Source organism: Panulirus ornatus, chromosome 14, assembly GCF_036320965.1.
Source record: "Panulirus ornatus isolate Po-2019 chromosome 14, ASM3632096v1, whole genome shotgun sequence".
Classification (NCBI taxonomy): Eukaryota; Metazoa; Arthropoda; class Malacostraca; order Decapoda; family Palinuridae; genus Panulirus; species Panulirus ornatus.
In genome coordinates, this window is record NC_092237.1 from 45,380,829 (window position 1) to 45,405,612 (window position 24,784).

The window sequence follows — 24,784 nt, forward strand, 5'->3', positions numbered from 1 at the left end:
ATAATAGGTATGTAAAAAAAAAATAACTTTTATAAGGCAGCTTCCCCACTAGCCCTCCAACATCATGTGAGGAGGAACACAGCTGGTTAAGCCAGTCACATTTAATGCATGCAAAAGAAATGTTATTATAATGTGTCCTTATGATTGTTGAAATATGATTTACAGAAATTATACTGTAATTGCACACTAAACTGTCACACTTCACACAATCAGCTATGATTTCAAGGTGCTTGTATTTCCCTGTCTGGTTGTCATACTGGATAAAAAGCAAAGTGGTGTGCTAAACATATTTGTTAGTGTGTTTGTTCACTCCTTGCATTAGAAGATATTGTGACATAGGAATATAATTTTTGATAGATGAAAACAATAATTCATGAGCAAAAGTTTAGACAAACCCAGTCACTCTTTCTCTGGACTAGTATAAATATGACTGCTATGTTGGATTTCCCTTTTTAGATGCTTTGTGATTTTTGTTTTTTGTCAAGATTATCAAGAAATGGTCTATTTGGCAGTTATAGATTGCTAATTGTTCAAACAGATGAACCTAAAGGAAAAATGGCTAAAGAATAACTTTATGACATTTTTCTCAGTAGTCCATGAATGTATATGAATATATGATGTTCCTGTCTGTAGGCAGCTTGCGATCAGGGAGGTATATTACCAGTAATACCTATACGGGTATCAGGAGGGATAGTGACATCATCTTAGTGAGCCAGCACTTTAGTAGTTGTCAAGTTGCACTCCTCTGACCCAGGTAGCTGTTTTTTCTTTCTGCCTCATTAACATATGGACTACTGGCATTCTGTCCACAAGTATACAATCTCTCCTTGTTATATGTAGCACTTGACAACACCTAACTCATGTAGCTCATTCTTCATAACTCTTAATTTTCCTGTGGGAGCACTATGCACTAGCCCTGCCTTTTGGCAAAATGGTAGGAGCATCAGATAGAAGTTGTAGGTAGGAACATTTAGGTAGAATTATTGGATAAAAACATTAGGTAGAAGTAGTAGGTAGGAGCATTAGATAGTAGTAGTCATTAGGAACATTAGGTAGAAGCCTCTGCAAACACTGTGCTAGACATGACCTCTGCCAGTGGCCTGTTAAGGCTGTGGCATAAAGGCTAAGAAGCGGCACTGGAGTTCGAGTTATGGAGACTCTATTGCCGGGCCACCCCTTTGAGGGAGTTCCAATTGGAACAGGCAACAGCGATATAGATAGATAGATATTCCTATCATTCACTATAGACAGTAACACTGGTCACAGGAAGGTGTGGATTACTGATTATAATCATTTCTTTCACGTCGTGAACTTTTGTACAGAGTTAGTGTTACTTGAGAATGCTGTGCAATTGAAATCAATGCAGTTCATCTATCCCCCTATCCTCCCTTCAGAGGAAATTTTTGGGGTCCTCTTTTTTGGGTCAAGGGCCCTTACCAGATCCTAATTAAGGTATGGTTCCCACCCCCTTCCTTTTGTCTAGTCATTTATTTATTCATCTATTCATTTATTTTTTTAAGGTTTGAGTGTTTATTCTTTTTTTAGGTTTCAAGTCCCAGCAGACAAAATATCAAGAGTCTCCCCATCTTTCTTAAGAAGCTTTTGAAATTTTTTGTTTGTTTTATGTATTCTGAAGACTACTTGCAGATCCATTTTTCTCTTCCAGTTCAGGAAAATCTTAATTTGAGGATATATTCTCTTACTCCAGAGAATCTATTTGTTGCTTTGCTTAGAATACCATACAGTTCATTGTTCTCTTTATTCTGGCCTCTGAGGTTCAAGCTCTTTTAGTCTCTGATGATAGTTCAAGTATTCCTTTTCCTCAATTTTCCCAATAATGGGTTTCACATACGGGATGTAGACATTTGTTAATTTCATGTATTCTTTATCTTGTCAGCTTTTTCTGTGTTGTATATGCTGGTCCCATTCACACTGCAGCTTCAATCTATGCCAGCAAATGCTTCCCTTGCTCTAGCTTCAAAATTGTTGATGTTAATTCTAGCTTAAAAATCTGCTTCTTAGCAGTTATTAACTTAGCAGAGATACCAGCAGACAGAGGAATTTTTAGTCACTGTAATTGTGTGTTTGGCATATTTATAGATTTTGTCACTTGCTTTCATTAAGACTATTTTTATCTCATCTTGTCTGACCAAAACATCTCTTTCGAGATTAATAAACTCCTTTTTTAGAGAACAACAAATAGATTTTTTTCAAGGACAGACAAGTCATAGAAATGGCTATCCATGAATTTGCAAAGTTATTTGTCAAATGAAAGGGCCAGAAAGTTATTTGTAGTATTGAGTGTAATGATTTAGAAATTTTGAAACTGAATATTCTGATTTGTGTAGCTGTTCTTTACAGATAAGCTCCAGAAAAAGACTGCACAGAATAGCATGAAGTGTTAAATGTGTCTCTGCCAGCAGTGTTATTTAGGTTCCATGAGCCAAAATGTTAAGAATCAATCACAACATATGCAAGCTTAAATTGCAGCAAATTAATGTTCGCTCACTGATAACTGTATGCTGACTAAGAGCAAGCCAGCCTGACTACCCAGTACGCCATTTGGTGGGATGTGTACGATTTAGATTGACCAATAAGAAATTCAAAACTACATTATCCTCACCAGCACACTTAGCAGTTTGTTAGTACTGATTAAAGCATGCCATTGTGAAACCATGCACTATAATTGTACATAAATGAAGGTTTGTTGAATGTGTTTGATGATAGAGTGGCAGATATAGGGTGTTTTGGTCGAGGTGGTGTGCAAAGTGAGAGGGTTAGGGAAAATGATTTGGTAAACAGAGAAGAGGTAGTAAAAGCTTTGCGGAAGATGAAAGCCGGCAAGGCAGCAGGTCTGGATGGTATTGCAGTGGAATTTATTAAAAAAGGGGGTGACTGTATTATTGACTGGTTGGTAAGGTTATTTAATGTATGTATGACTCATGGTGAGGTGCCTGAGGATTGGCGGAATGCGTGCATAGTGCCATTGTACAAAGGCAAAGGGGATAAGAGTGAGTGCTCAAATTACAGAGGTATAAGTTTGTTGAGTATTCCTGATAAATTATATGGGAGGGTATTGATTGAGAGGGTGAAGGCATGTACAGAGCATCAGATTGGGGAAGAGCAGTGTGGTTTCAGAAGTGGTAGAGGATGTGTGGATCAGGTGTTTGCTTTGAAGAATGTATGTGAGAAATACGTAGAAAAGCAAATGGATTTGTATGTAGCATTTATGGATCTGGAGAAGGCATATGATAGAGTTGATAGAGATGCTCTGTGGAAGGTATTAAGAATATATGGTGTGGGAGGCAAGTTGTTAGAAGCAGTGAAAAGTTTTTATCGAGGATGTAAGGCATGTGTACGTGTAGGAAGAGAGGAAAGTGATTGGTTCTCAGTGAATGTAGGTTTGCGGCAGGGGTGTGTGATGTCTCCATGGTTGTTTAATTTGTTTATGGATGGGGTTGTTAGGGAGGTGAATGCAAGAGTTTTGGAAAGAGGGGCAAGTATGAAGTCTGTTGGGGATGAGAGAGCTTGGGAAGTGAGTCAGTTGTTCGCTGATGATACAGCGCTGGTGGCTGATTCATGTGAGAAACTGCAGAAGCTGGTGACTGAGTTTGGTAAAGTGTGTGAAAGAAGAAAGTTAAGAGTAAATGTGAATAAGAGCAAGGTTATTAGGTACAGTAGGGTTGAGGGTCAAGTCAATTGGGAGGTAAGTTTGAATGGAGAAAAACTGGAGGAAGTAAAGTGTTTTAGATATCTGGGAGTGGATCTGGCAGCGGATGGAACCATGGAAGCGGAAGTGGATCATAGGGTGGGGGAGGGGGCGAAAATTCTGGGAGCCTTGAAGAATGTGTGGAAGTTGAGAACATTATCTCGGAAAGGAAAAATGGGTATGTTTGAAGGAATAGTGGTTCCAACAATGTTGTATGGTTGCGAGGCGTGGGCTATGGATAGAGTTGTGCGCAGGAGGATGGATGTGCTGGAAATGAGATGTTTGAGGACAATGTGTGGTGTGAGGTGGTTTGATCGAGTAAGTAACGTAAGGGTAAGAGAGATGTGTGGAAATAAAAAGATCGTGGTTGAGAGAGCAGAAGAGGGTGTTTTGAAATGGTTTGGGCACATGGAGAGAATGAGTGAGGAAAGATTGACCAAGAGGATATATGTGTCGGAGGTGGAGGGAACGAGGAGAAGTGGGAGATCAAATTGGAGGTGGAAAGATGGAGTGAAAAAGATTTTGTGTGATCGTGGCCTGAACATGCAGGAGGGTGAAAGGAGGGCAAGGAATAGAGTGAATTGGATCAATGTGGTATACCGGGGTTGACGTGCTGTCAGTGGATTGAATCAGGGCATGTGAAGCGTCTGGGGTAAACCATGGAAAGCTGTGTAGGTATGTATATTTGCGTGTGTGGACGTATGTATATACATGTGTATGGGGGTGGGTTGGGCCATTTCTTTCGTCTGTTTCCGTGCGCTACCTCGCAAACGCGGGAGACAGCGACAAAGCAAGGAAAAAAAAAAAATGATTGGTTGTCTTTAATTATCCATATCAATAATATTAGTAATTAGTTTTATTGTGGACATAACATATTCTTATGCCATGAACCTTGGGGAAAGAATTCTAACCACATAGCTCCTGTGTGTCACAGAATGTAACTAAAAGACAGATGGGAGAAGGGGGCTAGATATTCTCCCTCCTTATCTTTCTAAAGACAGAGACATAAGTCATGTGAGGATTTCTCTTTTAAGGATAAGTTCCTGTCTCCAAATCACCAAAGGAGAAAAGGCAAGCTGGTATAAACTGCAATGAAAAAAAAATGTCAATAGGTTTACTTTTATCATCCATGTTATGCATTATAATTCATAAACTTAACCTTGGTATTCTGGTCATAATGCCAATGACACTTTCTGAATCACATTCTGGATTCTGGTATTCTTTTGAAATGGCAAATTGATGCATTGGATTCTGGTATTCTTTTGAAATGGCAAATTCATGTATACTGTGTTGTTTTTCATATCTTGGACTAAGGTGGATTTGTGAGAACACCAAAGACTCTTTTGTGTTATTCTAGAATTTTGTCATCATTCCATAACTCCTAAGAATCTTGTATGAAAAATAGGTTGAGAGACCTTACCCAGGACTGTAATCCCCTTTATCCCATAAAACCCTATGGTAAAATGGGTTTCACTGTATGGTGACCACATAATTTTGTCTTTGAGTGACTCAGTATAAATCATTGAACAAGAAAATCTTACATGCAGTAGGTAATATTATTACATGCACATGAAGTGTGGGCTTGTGAGTCACACAGTTGATCATAGAAGCCTGTAGCATGAGTACTACCTATGTCACATGCCTATCCAAATGCAGGATTTGCCAGGTTTAGTTGTTTCTTGGTTCCTCATCACTCACCTCTTCCCCAGTCATTGATATTTTGGATCATGACTCACCACATTCTAAGACCCCTTATGCCCACTGTGCAACTAACTTCAGTGAAGACATAAAACAATGCTTGCTCATTTGCCCTGCAGTCTTCCCACACAGATATATACATAATATCACTCCACTTTATAACATATGGTCTCACCTGCTGGATGTGGCTGGCTTCCTCACCAAAGCTGGACCTCCAGAAAGATAAAAGGAACTCCTGGGACAGGAATTAAGCAAGCAAGCAGCCTGGTCTTCAACCCTCTCAAAAGCAAATATAAGTCACACAATATACTGCACTTAGAACATTCACTCGCTGCCTAACAGCCACAAAACTCAACATGTACAAAGATCTTCCCAGTGCCATCACACTTCAACATACTTGGTACTCAAGTCTTTGCAACAGCACTAGACCCCCTCACACCCAAACCACTCCATAATTAATCACCATCTATCTATCTATGTCTTTGCATCTCTGATGCCTGTTCCCAAATGGAGCAGGCATCTCTAGCAATAGAGAGATTCCAGTGCCACTTCTTAGCATTTAATGACTCACCCTTAACAGGCCACTGGCAGAAGGCAACTCTAGCACTTCTTTGCAGAGGCTCCTGACTAATGTTCCTACTGACAACTCCTACCTAATACTCCTGCCTAATGTTCCTACCTACTGCTTCTACCTAATGTTCTACCTAATGCTTACTAACCACTAATTATATATAAAAACCCTACCCCTGCCTCACACTTCTCAGCAAATATCTACTCGAAAATCTCCCACCCTTAGCAAAAGTACCACTTACAAAACACATTCACACTGAAGTCCCCCACCCTCAGCAAAAGTAACACTTACAGAACACATTCACACTGAAGTGGAAAGAGTGATCATGCATTATTTAATTTTAACTGGGTGTTTGAAGAGGATTATAAGGTATACAGAATAATCACTGATAGCTACATAGAGCTGATCAAGTTCTTCGAGAGTAAAAACCAGGAAAGAGAGTTCTGTAACATCTACTTGATGGAGTGACAACATGGTTATCACTGGATGTAATTAGAGGAGAGGAGTCAAACAAAAAATAGAGAGGTATGATTCAATAAAGAATGCCAAATATTAAACGAGTCAATAGACGTACTGTGGACAAAATAAAGATGCAAAATTATAGAAATAACGTCATTAGGCCAATTGTTGAACTGGTTTGTCCCATACAAGCATCATGATCCTGATGAAGCCTCTACTTATTTGCTGAGAGAATGTGTGGAGACACTTGCTAGGCCATATGAAGTAGTGTTCAAGAGGTCATTACATATACTGGTCAGTTATAAGACACACACATGGCAATAAGCTAGGATGTGTATACATGTAAGCTTATACTAAAGATTAAACACAGCATTTTTACAAGGTTAATATATAGTGTATCATGACTGTGTAAAATTCTCTCTCCACAACACACATAGTAATCACATGCACACATTCATTTGACCTATTATGCCTGACATAGTACCAAACGTCAATGACTTACTTTCTTCACTGTTTACAGCAAAATCCCTCGATGGCACTTGCTGCTAATACTCTTACTTTTGAGGAGTTGTGAGATTTATTGTAAATCTCAATTCTTGTTTGATTAAGATACCATACAATTGGAAAGTTTTCCACCTCATAAAACAAATGATTGGGAGATGTATATAAGAAACAGGCTGGGGCTGAAAAAGAAGGCAAATGAGAGTTGGGTGAGAGAGTATCAGTAAACTAGGGGGATTAAAAGATGTTTTAGAAACAGGTAAATATGCTTCCAAATGAAAAACAATAAGTTTCCATGCGCACTTTCGTGTAGTAAATCACATTGTCAGGGGTGATACAAGAATGAGATAGAAGACATAGAACAGTCAACTGATGTATAAAGAAGAGACATAGCTAAGATGCCATTGGTAAACAATGGCGCCTTAGGTATGTCTCTTCCTTGTACAGAATATCAAATGACTGTTCTAGTCTTCTATCTCATTCTCGTATCTCCCCCAGCAATGTGATTATTACATGAAAGTGCACTTGGGAACTTATAGTGTTCCATTTTCCCTATGATTATATGCATATCCATGTATAGATATGTACTTGTATGTGCGTATATGTTTATATATGAGAATGGGTCTTTTTTCATATTTCCTAGCGCTACCTCGCTAATGCAGGAAATTGTTATCAATTATAGTAAATACAAATTTAAACAAAAACAAACTGATTGACCTAATTGATAAAATACTTAGAATTTATATAGCCTTAAATACATGCTGTTAAGACTAATTTGCTAAAAACAGATTATGTGCTCTACTGACATACAAATCTTTGGTGACTTAATATGTATTAGTAATGTAACTTCCCTTTGACTTACTGCAAAACCACCATATGCAGTAATAGCCAGTGTCTCTGGTAAACTTTAGAAATATTATCATGTTTATTTCTGTTTTATTTTCATCAGCAGTATTTTATCAAATCTTTGTCAAATTCACATTTGATTTTTAAAAAAGATTTCTGCATTACTGTTTTCATTATATCTTGGTTTGAAATACTTTGTATAAGACTGCATCCCCAGTTATATCATGGGAGTCTTTGGGGACATAGCTCTCTACTCACCAGAATTCTTTTTAATAGACAACTATACAGGAAAACTGTTCTGTTAAGTTGGTTATACCTGTGTATACTTTTGGAAGGACGAAGTCATATTTAATGTTGCACTTTCCTTTAATTAGGGGAAAACGTTCAGAGAGGAGACATGGAAGCTTTCTTCAGGGATACATCATGTGCTTCATCTCACTTCTTGAAATTTTATTTATAACCAACACAGCACATACAAAAATATGCCCCAATTATAGCCATCTTAAATGATAGAAAAAAAATGTGTGAAGAAAGAATGAGAAGATTAATTACAGCTCCTTGTGTGTTTTTAGACCTAACTCTTAAACTTGAAAAGTTGTAGCAAGAGAGAGAGACTAAATCAGAAAGCAAAATCCACAGCTTTACCATTCAGGGGAAGGAGTCATCTAAATAGCCAGTCCTCATGTGGCTCTATGCAAACTAGGGGAGGCAGTGGCCATTCTAATGCCTTGGTTCAAAGCCTTAGTGGTCAGGTCACACAAAAATAGCTAATGCATGCAGTGGCTGACAACACTATTTATGATGTGAATAAGAATCCTTGGTCAATTCTGCTGAAAATTGGAATTTCACAGCTGGTAAGGAAAACTTTAAAAATTTGATAAGTAGAGATTTTCTGTAGTGTTCATAACTGAGAACTAGTTCTTAGTAAAATTATATTCATTGCCAAAGTTTTGCAAGATAATCCAACAGCAAGGTCTGGAATCTGACAGGACTTTAAGTTAATGATTAACTGCATAAGTGATTTTCCTTCTCAAAGATGTGTACTTGTTTAAAACTGGAGCTTGGCTTGGAACTCAGTAAGTTTACAGTCTCCTAGATGGTCCTCCTTAGAGTAAACATGGAAAAGTTTGTTCTTCTCTTATTAATTTCAGATAAATTCTTAGTTGATTATGTTAGAAAGGCTATGTGAGGTTGTAGGACAAGTGAGGAAGATAGCGCAAAAGGTCAGCTCTGAGCTGGTGAAAAGCATAGTTTTATGTTACATTTCTCACTTGCCTTCACCTTATCACCTAACCCACCTTCTTCCCTGGAGGTTGCATCACCTTCCAGTGACCTTTGTGGTCTAATACTAGCTACCTCTATGGCAACTGGGTGGAGGAATATTGGTGGCCTAACATCATAGCTGGTTTTGTGAAGTGTTGATAGCTTAAGTGAGCACAGCATAGTTTTAAAGCAGATTTTCCAGACTGCCCTCAGGACACATTATAGTTACATTTTTTGCTTGCAATAAACGTAACTGTAGTATAATGAGTCATGTGTTCTCCTCCCTCGCCTAGGTTTATCTGACGGCTCGCTAAAGAACTACATGATGTTGGAGGGCAAGTGAGGAGTCTAGCTTAAAAACATGCTTTTCACCAGCTCAAAGCCAACATTTTAGATTGCTGATAACAGATAAAGAAGGAGTGGGGACAGAGTGAAAAGTTAATTTAAGGATTGCCCCAGAGTGCCAATTGCTTTCAAGCTATCCCTGACATGAAACAAAGGTAAGAAGAAATTTGGGAGAGTGGTCATTGAAATGTAAAGTTCTAAGGGGATACAGATAGAAGGAAAGAATGGATGTGGAAATAATGACTGAAACAGTATTTGTGTGAATTAAGTGGGAAAAGGAACATGGTACGCTGCAGGTAAACTGTAAAGTGAGGGAATATTGGAATTATTTATTTATAGGAATTACGCTGGGAGACAGCAGTGACCAGAGCATTTGAAGTCAGATGTGCACAGTCATTAACTGTAAAGCAAGAGGCAAAATACTGGACAGATATAGACTGAACAGTTTGTATATTGAAAAACAAATGTTTTCCCAAATACACAGGAAGAGTTCTCCATGTAAAACACTTTTGGAAGATTATGGTCTCTGTAAATTTCAGTAATTATCACAGACTAAACAGCAGTGTTCAACCATATGTTGAGATCCTGCATGTCGCTGTGGTGAACACAGAAATGATGTATGCTTGATTTACAATTGAAGAAATTTCTTTTTTATTCATACATTCTTTTCAGTGTATTTAGGGCAGATTATGTGCATAAAATCAAAGAAATAAAAATATCATTCACATCAACAAAAACTCACTTTATTAAGATGACAATATAAGGAATCTATCAATTATCAGTGGATAGTTATAAAAAGAGTAGGAAGACTTACAAAAACTTCACAAAAAATTTTAAGAAAGCAAACAAGTTTTATATGTATACCTCAGAAGCACTAAAGCTACAATGAAGGCAGAAAATCTTGTCTGCCCCCATATATTTTCAAAGATGATATACATCTAAGGTTTATTGTGGATACAAGCACATGCTTTCAGGACAAAATCACTGTACATCTGATCACTGAGACTAATGTTCCTAATTTTGTGAGCACCAGCAACTTGCCTCTGCATGCCTCGGTCTATCTTGAGGAACGATGCAGATGTGGTAACTGGCAGATTTGATGATGATGCTGATTTGTTCCTTCAAGCTTACTTTATCATCTAAAGTGACACAGAGAAGCTCAGTGGACTGAATGACCTGGAAGGGGCTAAGGTCAAATGAAACATTTATGACAAACGAATGTTACAACAGATAGAGAAATGGCTATTTGGTTACAGGTAATTGAATTTCCTTCATCCCACATATGTGAGGAACAGGAATTTTTTTAGCCTTATCCTGTTAGGCACAGAGCAACCAGCAGTAACATTTTACATATACAAGCCCTACCTCACACTTCAGTAACCTCTACTCACAAATCCCACCATCCCCAACGAAAACACTGACAAAACACCTCCTGCATGTTCAGGCCCCGATCACACAAAATCTTTTTCACTCCATCTTTCCACTTCCAATTTGGTCTCCCACTTCTCCTCGTTCCCTCCACCTCCGACACATATATCCTCTTGGTCAATCTTTCCTCACTCATTCTAACCATGTGCCCAAACCATTTCAAAACACCCTCTTCTGCTCTTTCAACCACGCTCTTTTTATTTCCACACATCTCTCTTACCCTTACGTTACTTACTCGATCAAACCACCTCACACCACACATTGTCCTCAAACATCTCATTTCCAGCACATCCACCCTCCTGCGCACAACTCTATCCATAGCCCACGCCTCGCAGCCGTACAACATTGTTGGAACCACTATTCCTTCAAACATACCCATTTTTGCTTTCCGAGATAATGTTCTCGACTTCCACACATTCTTCAAGGCTCCCAGGATTTTCGCCCCCTCCCCCACCCTATGATTCACTTCCGCTTCCATGGTTCCATCCGCTGCCAGATCCACTTCCAGATATCTAAAACACTTTACTTCCTCCAGTTTTTCTCCATTCAAACTTACCTCCCAATTGACTTGACCCTCAACCCTACTGTACCTAATTACCTTGCTCTTATTCACATTTACTCTTAACTTTCTTCTTTCACACACTTTACCAAACTCAGTCACCAGCTTCTGCAGTTTCTCACATGAATCAGCCACCAGCGCTGTATCATCAGCGAACAACAACTGACTCACTTCCCAAGCTCTCTCATCCACAACAGACTTCATACTTGCCCCTCTTTCCAAAACTCTTGCATTCATCTCCCTAACAACTCCATCCATAAACCAATTAAACAACCATGGAGACATCACACGCCCCTGCCGCAAACCTACATTCACTGAGAACCAATCACTTTCCTCTCTTCCTACACGTACACATGCCTTACATCCTCGATAAAAACTTTGCACTGCTTCTAACAACTTGCCTCCCACACCATATATTCTTAATACCTTCCACAGAGCATCTCTATCAACTCTATCATATGCCTTGTCCAGATCCATAAATGCTACATATAAATCCATTTGCTTTTCTAAGTATTTCTCACATACATTCTTCAAAGCAAACACCTGTCCACACATCCTCTACCACTTCTGAAACCACACTGCTCTTCCCCAATCTGATGCTCTGTACATGCCTTCACCCTCTCAATCAATACCCTCCCGTATAATTTACCAGGAATACTCAACAAACTTATATCTCTGTAATTTGAGCACTCACTCTTATCCCCTTTGCCTTTGTACAATGGCACTATGCACGCATTCCACCAATCCTCAGGCACCTCACCATGAGTCATACATACATTAAATAACCTTACCAACCAGTCAATAATACAGTCACCCCCTTTTTTAATAAATTCCACTGCAATACCATCCAAACCTGCTGCCTTGCCGGCTTTCATCTTCCGCAAAGCTTTTACTACCTCTTCTCTGTTTAGCAAATCATTTTCCCTCACCCTCTCACTTTGCACACCACCTCGACCAAAACACCCTATATCAGCCACTCTATCATCAAACACATTCAACAAACCTTCATATATATATATATATATATATATATATATATATATATATATATATATATATATATACATATTTATACATATTTGTATGTATTTATATTATACTTAACCGCCGTCTCACGCGTTTGCGAGGTGGCGCAATGCAACAGACGAAGAATGGCACAACCCACCCATATACATAAACGCCCACACACGGACATATACATACCTATACATTTCAACCTATACATACATATACATGGCAGACATATACATATATACACATGTACATATCTATACTTGCTGCCTTCATCCATATGCACTGAAGTAATCTGACAAGAACTAATAAAACGACTTCCCAACTCAGTTTTAAAATCAAACCCACAAGAAATACACCCATCAGAAACCACACTCCACACACAAACTCAAGTCACCTTTTCCCATTTATTCTTTGGACATCACCTATCAATACAAACACTGTTTCAATACATCCCAAGACTCCTCATGCTCACAAAGCAACTCCCATAAAGAAGACTCTGAACACCTATAAATCAATTGCCCTGTACTCTGTGCACATAGACAGACACACAAAATCACAACACTTTATGGCCTGTGGTCCCAACTGATGGATGTGGTCAGTTTCCTGAGTGCTGCAGGTGCCACGTTAGGAAAGAAGGGACTCCAAGGGCAGGAAGTAAGCATATGTAATAAGGGCAGATTTAATAATATCTTCATCTGGCGAGCCAGTTGCAATCCTTGGATAGTATGTTGACAATGTTGGCAGCAACTGGGAATAAATAAACTTATGATCCAGCTCCCTAGAAATTATTGCTGCAATTTAGGTCCTAGGAATCTTGTGTATTTTGGCCTGGTGAAAGGGGCTGGTCTGGTGAAGCAGCAATGAAGGAATAACTTACGTTGGGTAGATCAGCAACCATAAGGTTATCTCAGAAGTAACTACAATGAGGTCTCCCTGTCTCTATTAGCAAGGAACTCATGGTGTGAGGCAGGGGCTATCAAATATTCAAGTGAGAAATTGCAATCAGCAGACTGTCATTGTGGCAGCTAGGTGTTAGCACCAAACAAGTACATTTGATTGATGGGCAGATCACAGATGCAAAAAGTGGGCGATGACAAGTGTGCATGGGGTTTGTCCCAAAGGTGACAATCTTAGCTGTGATACCTAACCAGTGAATAAACTAACAGGAGGCTATCAAGAGGCCTCTTTCCTTCAAAAAGCTAAATTCTGCTCCTTTTGTAATTCCTTCTTCGTGTAAACTTTTTTCCTTCACCCAAGATGGCCTTAATTAGGGCATGTTTTGCCCATGCCTTGTAGGTCACTATGAAAATAAGTTAGTGACAGCAAACTGAAATTAAGGATGAGATGATCACCTAAGTTTCTGCAGTCTGATCATAAGACAATGTCACTGAATTTTCTAGCCAAAACTATTATGGGCAAGTAATTCTTGAGATTATAAAGTATGAACGATGGAAGAATGTGACCTGTATAAACATCCTGGGGTTGATGAAGTCAACCAACAATGTTGGCCAGTGGCAAAGGCATCTTTTTTTTCCCCTTTAATGAGGTGTGAATGGAATGTGTGAATGTCTAGCCATGAGAGAATGAGATGTGGTGAGTTTACATTCTAGAAATTCGTACTTTTGGGTAATAACCAAATAAGGAAAAATTTACATGGATGGAGTGATAAGCAAGATGAAAGCAAAACCACAAAAAAGGGGTGTAGAGATGAAGCATGGCAGTGAGATATGGTAGCTAGTGGCAAGCCTGTTTGCAGATGATACTGTGTTGTTTGTGGAGAGTGGAGAGGAGTTGCAGAAAGTTGTAAGTGTGTTTTATGATATGTGCAAGCAGAGGAAACTGAAGGTAAATGCAAGTAAAAATAAAGTAATGGTGTTTGAAAGGAAATGGAGTGAAAGTATAGATTTTGTAAAACCACACAGTAAAAGAAGGAAGTGCACTAAATTGTGCTGTGGATATGGGGGGAAAAAAGTGGAAGAAATGAGGGAATTCAAGTATCTGGGAGCTGTCTTGGGCAAGTGTGGTGATAAGGAAGGAGAGATAAGGGTGAGAGCAGTTCACGGTAGAAGAGTCATTGGGTCCCTAAATAGAATAATGAAGGGTAGGAGAGAGGAGTAAGGGACCGCATAATCCTCCCAACCAACCCATGCAGTTGAAACATGGATGTGGAATAAAACACAAAGGTCAAGAATAGGGTGCAAATAAGCTATTTGAGAAAGCATGTGGTGTGACGAGGTGGAATGAAGAAAGAAATGTAAGGGTGTATGAGAGATGTAGTATGGCAAGGAATGCAAAGGAAGTGAATTGTGTAGTGGTAGAATGGGTGAAATGTAACACCTTAAGGTGGTTTTAGAATGTGGAAAGAATATAAGACTGTGAGTTTACAAGGAGAGTGTGTGATAGTACGTGGGTAATTAGGGTGGAGGAATACTGAAGGGAGAGAAACAGAGGAAGAATGTGTAGAATGGTGTATGTGAGGGAGGCATATAAGGACAGGGATAAGTAGAGACTCTTCTGCCATGGCCACTCCTTGACGGTAGTTCCCGGAGGGGACAGGCATCAAATATATAGAAAGAGATAGATGAAAAAATATATTATCTATTTTATATTTATTTTGCTCTGTCGCTGTCTCCCGCGTTAGTGAGGTAGCGCAAGGAAACAGATGAAAGAATGGCCCAACCCACCCACATACACATGTATATACATACACGTCCACACACGCAGATATACATACCTATACATACACGTCCACACATGCAGATATACATACCTCTCCATCTCAACATATACATATATATACACACATACAGACATATACATATATACACATGTACATAACTCATAGTCTGCCTTTATTCATACCCATCGCCACCCCGCCACACATGAAATAACAGCCCCCTCCCCCTGCATGCGCGCGAGGTAGTGCTAGGAAAAGACAACAAAGGCCACATTCATTCACACTCAGTCTCTGGCTGTCATGTGTAATGCACCGAAACCACAGCTCCCTTTCCACATCCAGGCCCCACAGAACTTTCCATGGTTTACCCCAGACGCTTCACATGCCCTGGTTCAATCCATTGACAGCACGTCGACCCCGGTATACCACATCGTTCCAATTCACTGTATTCCTTGCATGCCTTTCACCCTCCTGCATGTTCAGGCCCTGATCACTCAAAATCTTTTTCACTCCATCTTTCAACCTCCAATTTGGTCTCCCACTTCTCCTCATTCCCTCCACCTCTGACATATATATCCTCTTTGTCAATCTTTCCTCACTCATTCTCTCCATGTGACCAAACCATTTCAAAACACCCTCTTCTGCTCTCTCAACCACACTCTTTTTATTACCACACATCTCTCTTACCCCATCATTACTTACTCGATCAAACCACCTCACACCACATATTGTCCTTAAATGTCTCACTTCCAGCACATCCACCCTCCTCCACAAAACTCTATCTATAGTTCCTGCCTCGCAACCATATAACATTGTTGGAACCACTATTCCTTCAAACATATCCATTTTTGCTTTCCAAGATAACATTCTCGACTTCCACACATTCTTCAACGCTCCCAGAACTTTCGCCCCCTCCCCCACCCTATGATTCACTTCCACTTCCATGGTTCCATCCGCTGCCAGATCCACTCCCAGATATCTAAAACACTTCACCTCCTCCAGTTTTTCTCCATTCAAACTTACCTCCCAGCTGACTTGTCCCTCAACCCTACTGTACCTAATAACCTTGCTCTTATTCACATTTACTCTCAGCTTTCTTCCTTCACACACTTTACCAAACTCAGTCACCAGCTTCTGCAGTTTCTCACACAAATCAGCCACCAGTGCTGCATCATCAGTGAACAACAACTGACTCACTTCCCAATCTCTCTTATCCACAACAGACTGCATACTTGCCCCTCTTTCCAAAACTCTTGCATTCACCTCCCTAACAACCCCATCCATAAACAAATTAAACAACCATGGAGACATCACGCACCCCTGCCGCAAACCAACATTCACTGAGAACCAATCACTTTCCTCTCTTCCTACACGTACACATGCCTTACATCCTCGATAAAAACTTTTCAATGCTTCTAACAAATTGCCTCCCACACCATATATTCTTAATACCTTCCACAGAGCATATCTATCAACTCTATCATATGCCTTCTCCAGATCCACCCATTGCCAACTCGCCACACATGCAATAACATCCCCCTCCCCCCTCATGTGTGCGAGGTAGCACTAGGAAAAGACAACAAAGGCCCCATTCGTTTACAGTCTCTAGCTTTCATGTAATAATGCCCGAAACCACAGCTCCCTTTCCACATCCAGGCCCCACACAACTTTCCATGGTTTACCCCAGACGCTTCACATGCCCTGATTCAATCCATTGACAGCATGTCTACCCCGGTATACCACATTGATCTAATTCACTCTATTCCTTGCCCGCCTTTCACCCTCCTGCATGTTCAGGCCCCGATCACTCAAAATCTTTTTCACTCCATCTTTCCACCTCCAATTTGGTCTACCAGTTCTCCTCGTTCCCTCCACCTCTGACACATACATCCTCTTGGTCAATCTTTCCTCAATCATTCTCTCCATGTGCCCAAACCATTTCAAAACACCCTCTTCTGCTCTCTCAACCATGCTCTTTTTATTTCAACACATCTCTCTTACCCTTACATTACTTACTCGATCAAACCACCTCACACCACATATTGTCCTCAAACATCTCATTTCCAGCACATCCACCCTCCTGCGCACAACTCTATCCATAGCCCACGCCTCGCAACCATACAACATTGTTGGAACCATTATTCCTTCAAACATACCCATTTTTGCTTTCGGAGATAATGTTCTCGTCTTCCACACATTCTTGAAGGCTCCCAGGATTTTCGCCCCCTCCCCCACCCTATGATTCACTTCCGCTTCCATGGTTCCATCCGCTGCCAGATCCACTCTAAGATATCTAAAACACTTTACTTCCTCCAGTTTTTCTCCATTCAAACTTACCTCCCAATTGACTTGACCCTCAACCCTACTGTACCTAATAACTTTGCTCTTATTCACATTTACTCTTAACTTTCTTCTTTGACACACTTTACCAAACTCAGTCACCAGCTTCTGCAGTTTCTCACATGAATCAGCCACCAGCGCTGTATCATCAGCGAACAACAACTGACTCACTTCCCAAGCTCTCTCATCCCCAACAGATTTCATACTTGCCCCTCTTTCCAAAACTCTTGCATTCACCTCCCTAACAACCCCATCCATAAACAAATTAAACAACCATGGAGACATCACACACATTCACTGAGAAGCAATCACTTTCCTCTCTTCCTACACATACACATGCCTTACATCCTCGGTAAAAACTTTTCACTGCTTCTAACAGCTTGCCTCCCACACCATATATTCTTAGTACCTTCCACAGAGCATTTCTATCAACTCTATCATATGCCTTCTCCAGATCCATAAATGCTACATACAAATCCATTTGCTTTTCTAAGTATTTCTCACATACATTCTTCAAAGCAAACACTTGATCCACACATCCTCTACCACTTTTGAAACCACACTGCTCTTCCCCAATCTGATGCTCTGTACATGCCTTCACCCTCTCAATCAATACCCTCCCATATAATTTACCAGGAATACTCAACAAACTTATACCTCTGTAATTTGAGCACTCACTCTTATCTTATATATAGATACATATATATATATATATATATATATATATATATATATATATATATATATATATATTTTTTTTTTTTTTTTTTATACTTTGTCGCTGTCTCCCGCGTTTGCGAGGTAGCGCAAGGAAACAGACGAAAGAAAATGGCCCAACCCCCCCCCCATACACATGTACATACACACGTCCACACACGCAAATATACATACCTACACAGCTTTCCATGGTTTACCCCAGACGCTTCACATGCCTTGATTCAATCCACTGACAGCACGTCAACCCCTGTATACCACATCGCTCCAATTCACTCTATTCCTTGCCCTCCTTTCACCCTCCTGCATGTTCAGGCCCCGATCACACAAAATCCTTTTCACTCCATCTTTCCACCTCCAATTTGGTCTCCCTCTTCTCCTCGTTCCCTCCACCTCCGACACATATATCCTCTTGGTCAATCTTTCCTCACTCATTCTCTCCATGTGCCCAAACCATTTCAAAACACCCTCTTCTGCTCTCTCAACCACGCTCTTTTTATTTCCACACATCTCTCTTACCCTTACGTTACTTACTCGATCAAACCACCTCACACCACACATTGTCCTCAAACATCTCATTTCCAGCACATCCATCCTCCTGCGCACAACTCTATCCACAGCCCACGCCTCGCAACCATACAACATTGTTGGAACTACTATTCCTTCAAACATACCCATTTTTGCTTTCCGGGATAATGTTCTCGACTTCCACACATTTTTCAAGGCTCCCAAAATTTTCGCCCCCTCCCCCACCCTATGATCCACTTCCGCTTCCATGGTTCCATCCGCTGACAGATCCACTCCCAGATATCTAAAACACTTCACTTCCTCCAGCCTCTCACCATTCAAACTCACCTCCCAATTGACTTGACCCTCAACCCTACTGTACCTAATAACCTTGCTCTTATTCACATTTACTCTTAACTTTCTTCTTCCACACACTTCACCAAACTCCGTCACCAGCTTCTGCAGTTTCTCACATGAATCCGCCACCAGCGCTGTATCATCAGCGAACAACAACTGACTCACTTCCCAAGCTCTCTCATCCCCAACAGACTTCATACTTGCCCCTCTTTCCAAAACTCTTGCATTTACCTCCCTAACAACCCCATCCATAAACAAATTAAACAACCATGGAGACATCACACACCCCTGCCGCAAACCTACATTCACTGAGAACCAATCACTTTCCTCTCTTCCTACACGTACACATGCCTTACATCCTCGATAAAAACTTTTCACTGCTTCTAACAACTTTCCTCCCACACCATATATTCTTAATACCTTCCACAGAGCATCTCTATCAACTCTATCATATGCCTTCTCCAGATCCATAAATGCTACATACAAATCCATTTGCTTTTCTAAGTATTTCTCACATACATTCTTCAAAGCAAACACCTGATCCACACATCCTCTACCACTTCTGAAACCACACTGCTCTTCCCCAATCTGATGCTCTGTACATGCCTTCACCCTCTCAATCAATACCCTCCCATATAATTTACCAGGAATACTCAACAAACTTATACCTATATATATATATATATATATATATATATATATATATATATATATATGCCCATACATGCACATGTACATATCAACATATACACATATACATACATAAACACACACATACATACATACACATGTACATATTCATACTTGCTTGCCTTCATCCATTCCTGGCACTACCCCAACTCACAGGAAACAGCATCACTACCCCCTGCTTCAGCGAGATAGCACCAGGAAAACAGATAAAAAAGGCGACATTTGTTCACAGTCTCTTGCTGTCATGTGTAATGCACCAAAACCACAGCTCCCTATCCACATCCAAGCCCCACAGACCTTTCCATGGTTTACCCCAGACATTTCACATGCCCTGGTTCAGTCCATTGACAGCAAGTCAACCATGGTATACCACATTGTTCCAATTCACTCTGTTCCTTGCAAGCCTCTCACCCTCCTGTATGCTCAGGCCCTGCTCACTCAAAATCTTTTTCACTCCATCCTTCCCCATCCAATTTGGTCTCCCACTTCTCCTTGTTCTTTCCACCTCTGACACATATATCCTCTTTGTCAATCTTTCCTCACTCATTCTCTCCGTATGACCAAACCATTTCAACACACCCTCTTCTGCTCTCTCAACCACACTCTTTTCATTTCCACACATCTCTCTTACCATTTCATTACTTAATCAAACCACCTCACACCACATATTGTCCTCAAACATCTCATCTCCAACACATCCACCCTCCTCCGTACAACCCTATCTATAGCCCATGCCTTGCAACCATATAACATTGTTGGAACTACTATTCTTTCAAACATACCCATTTTTGCTCTCTAAGATGATGTTCCCTTCTTCCACACTGTCTTCGTTGCTCCCAGAATCTTCACCCTGTGACTCACTTCTGCTTCCATGGTTCCATCCACTGCTACGTCCACTCCCAGATATCTAAAACACTTCACTTCCTCCAGTTTTTCTTCATTCAAACTTACCTCCCAATTAACTTGTCCCTCAATCCTAATAACCTTAAAACTTTGCTCTTATTCACATTTACTCTCAACTTTCTCCTTTCACACACTTTTCTATAGTCTCCAAATTCTGCAGTTTCTTCTCGAATCAGCCACTAGTGCTGTATCACCGGCGAAAAACAATTCACTTGCTTCCCATGCCCTCTCATCCCCAAGAGACTGCATACTCACCCTTCTGTCCAAAAATTTTGCATATACCTCCATAACTAACCCATCCACAAATAAATTAAACAACCTTGGGGACATCACACATCCCTACTGCAGACTGACATTCACTGGGAACCAATCACTCTCCTCTCTCCCTACTCATACATGTGAATTACATCCTTGGTAAAACCCTTTTCACTATTTCCAGCAACTTACTTACCACACCATATACTCTTAAGACCTTCCACAAAGCATCCCTATCAACCCTATCATATGCCTTCCCCAGATTCATAAAAACTCCATAAAAATCCATCTGTTTTTCTAAGGATTTCTCACATACATTCTTCAAACCAAACACCTGATCCACACATTGTCTACCACTTCTGAAACCACACTGCTCTTCCTCAATCTGATGCTCTGCACATGCCCTTACCTTCTCAATCAATACCCTCCCATATAATTTCCCAGAAATACTCAACAAACATATGTCTCTATAGTTTAAACACTCACCTTCATCCCCTCTGCCTTTATTTATACATTGACACTGTGCATGCATTTTACCAAGCAATCAACAACAGTCACCCCCTATTTTTTAATAAATTCTACTGCAATACCATCCATACCTGCCAGGAAAGAGATATGTAACACAGATAAAGAATCTAGAAATAATTATCAGTTTCTCCAGTATATAAATGAACCTCTGAAAAATCACATGCCAACTCAGACTTGGCAGACTAATTGACAGACTGTTAGCCTTGACTGGAGCACTCATAGCAATCCTCACCAAATGATCTAAGTGTCAGCTGACTGAAGGGTTCATGACATCATGGCTACTAAGATTAAATTGGTTAAGCTTGGTGGGTGATTAGATCATTGCTTTTAAGTAGATATTTTAGAAAGCATCCAAACACAATATAGTAAAAACCATTCCTTTATTAAATGTGACTGTGGCATAATTAGTCATATGTTCTCCTCCCGCATTGTACTTACTCAGTGGCTTATTATAGAGCTACATATTGAGGGCTATGAGAGTGTTTGCATGAAAAAAATCTTGGTTGATTTGTTTAACTAGGAAAATGAAGAGGTCAAAATTTGAAATTATCTCTGATGAACATGATTTTCATCAAAAAATGTGGTGAAACTGATATAGAAAAGCATTTAGTTAAGAGGTAGATTTATGATCTTTCAGGTTCCAAACTGTGTTGATACACCTTATCATGCCTAATATAACTTATTTTCTTCAACAGTCATCTTGACAATCGAGTATTTGCATCCTTAGCAAATGGAGATATCATTATATATCGCCGGGACCTTTGTGGAGGATGGAATGTGGCAGACAGACAAGTTGTAAGCATTAGCACAGCTGCAGCACCGGTAACAAAAATGATGGCTGTAGCTGGGAAGCTGTGGTGTGCAGCCATGAACACTGTTCGGGCCCTCAGTACTGTGTCACTGCAGGTGGAAGTAAGTGCATGTTAGAGGTTAGGGTAACTTAAATTTTGAATGGAATAAGATTCAATGCAAATGATGCTCAATTTCCTGATGGCATGTAATATTTCTATATTATATATAAAAAACTTAAATTTCTGTCACATATTGACCTCTTTTCAGTAAGAAACACAAATAATATCAAAAAATCATCACAGTATGATATTGTCAGAAGTACAGTATAGAGCTCAGAAGCATGCACAAGAGCAAGAGAAGCAAAACAGCATATTTTTCACTGATTTTCTTCCTCTAATCTTTTCAGGAATGGTGGTATATGGTAAAGATTAAAACCTGAGAGTACATAATTATCACTTTACATCCTTAACATTTACCACCATTTCATCTTATTCTTGTATTTGACCTATCCCTTCACATTTCTTTTACCCAGTTTCATGTTTTGCGAAGCTCCATTCCAAACTTTCAACAACTGCTGTTTCTAATCAGTAAATATGTAAAATATATAGTGTTCTCACACCTCACATTCACCCAGCCATTTTTCAGATCTTTGAATGTTGTGCCTTCTATGATCCTATTCAAATGAGGACGTGCAGTGGGAATTGGGTGAGGTATATGTGATAGACACCATTACGCTAGGAGTTTACCAAGGTCTGTCAAAGTAATAGTAAACTTAAGTCTTCTATCATATATGATTCTACCTACATGTAAATAATGCTTTCTTCAACAGCATTCTTTTGTGGTTGGTGGGGAAAATGGGCGAGGTGTCTCATGTATGGTATCAGCAGGTCATGGGGTCTGGATATCAGTACACAATTCAGCTTCTGTGAGACTATACCATGCAGCTACATATGAGTGTCTGTGCGAAGTAAACGTTGCTCCAGCAGTCACAAAAATGCTTGCAGGTAAGTTAATGATAAGCATAGACTAAATATTTTTAGTTCACTTTGGTAAAGTGTGTGGAAGAAGAAAGTTAAGAGTAAATGTGAATAAGAGCAAGGTCATTAGGTACAGTAGGGTTGAGGGTCAAGTAAATTGGGAGGTGAGTTTGAATGGAGAAAAACTGGAGGAAGTGAAGTGTTTTAGATATCTGGGAGTGGATCTGGCAGCGGATGGAACCATGGAAGCAGAATTGGACCATAGGGTGGGGGAGGGGGCGAAAATTCTGGGAGCCTTGAAGAATGTGTGGAAGTCGAGAACATTATCTCGGAAAGCAAAAATGGGTATGTTTGAAGGAATAGTGGTTCCAACAATGTTGTATGGTTGCGAGGCGTGGGCTATGGATAGAGTTGTGCGCAGGAGGATGGATGTGCTGGAAATGAGATGTCTGAGGACAATGTGTGGTGTGAGGTGGTTTGATCGAGTAAGTAACGTAAGGGTGAGAGAGATGTGTGGAAATAAAAAGAGCGTGGTTGAGAGAGCAGAAGAGGGTGTTTTGAAATGGTTTGGGCACATGGAGAGAATGAGTGAGGAAAGGTTGACCAAGAAGATATATGTGTCGGAGGTGGAGGGAACGAGGAGAAGAGGGAGACCAAATTGGAGGTGGAAAGATGGAGTGAAAAAGATTTTGTGTGATCGGGGCCTGAACTTGCAGGAGGGTGAAAGGAGGGCAAGGAATAGAGTGAATTGGAGCAATGTGGTATACCGGGGTTGACGTGCTGTCAGTGGATTGAATCAAGACATGTGAAGCGTCTGGGGTAAACCATGGAAAGCTGTGTAGGTATGTATATTTGCGTGTGTGGACGTATGTATATACATGTGTATGGGGGGGGGTTGGGCCATTTCTTTCGTCTGTTTCCTTGCGCTACCTCGCAAACGCGGGAGACAGCGACAAAGTATAAAAAAAAAAAAAAAAATAAAAGTGCAAAAAAATTGTACACAGCTTGAAATATTTTACGCTGCTTTTTTCAGTGGGAAACACTTCTGCTCCAACAGTGGTGGGGATATCTTTCACTAGACTACCTGGCTTTGTTTGCAGCAAGACCACTGGTAAATTAAATGACTAGTCCTACAAAAGACTGTTTACAATGATATACATGAACCATTATGTGACATTCATTTTTTTCATTCATTTCAAGCTAAAAGTTTGTTTTCTAAATTGTTTCTTACATTTTTCATATGTATATATATGTATGTGTGTGTGTGTGTGTGTGTGTATGTGCGTATGTGTGTGTATGTGTGTGTGTGTGTGTATATGTATATATATATGTATATTATCCCTGGGGATAGGGGTGAAAGAATACTTCCCACGTATTCCTCGCGTGTCGTAGAAAGCGACTAGAGGGGACGGGAGCGGGGGGCCGGAAATCCTCCCCTCCTTGTATTAACTTTCTAAAATGGGAAACAGAAGAAGGAGTCACACGGGGAGTGATCATCCTCCTCGAAGGCTCAGAGTGGGGTGCCTAAATGTGTGTGGATGTAACCAAGATGTGAAAAAAGGAGAGATAGGTAGTATGTTTGAGGAAAGGAACCTGGATGTTTTGGCTCTGAGTGAAACGAAGCTCAAGGGTAAAGGGGAAGAGTGGTTTG

At 40.2% G+C, this 24,784-nt stretch overlaps 1 protein-coding gene and 1 long non-coding RNA gene across 4 annotated transcripts in view; one reads left to right on the forward strand and one right to left on the reverse strand.

Annotated features, from left to right (window-relative positions):
• The window catches only part of LOC139753367 (uncharacterized), a 317,027-nt gene that overhangs the window by 274,308 nt on the left and 17,935 nt on the right, over window positions 1-24,784 (forward strand). For all 3 annotated transcript variants that reach the window (XM_071669760.1, XM_071669762.1, XM_071669761.1), the window contains 2 exons: window positions 22,060-22,276; window positions 22,986-23,160. In XM_071669760.1, coding sequence (XP_071525861.1) covers window positions 22,060-22,276; window positions 22,986-23,160 — 392 coding nt within the window. The remainder of the gene's footprint in view (window positions 1-22,059; window positions 22,277-22,985; window positions 23,161-24,784) is intronic.
• Window positions 22,132-24,784, reverse strand: part of LOC139753368 (uncharacterized) — a 363,994-nt gene continuing 361,341 nt past the window's right edge. The window contains exon 3 of the long non-coding RNA XR_011713696.1: window positions 22,132-22,264. This is a non-coding gene — a long non-coding RNA (uncharacterized lncRNA). The remainder of the gene's footprint in view (window positions 22,265-24,784) is intronic.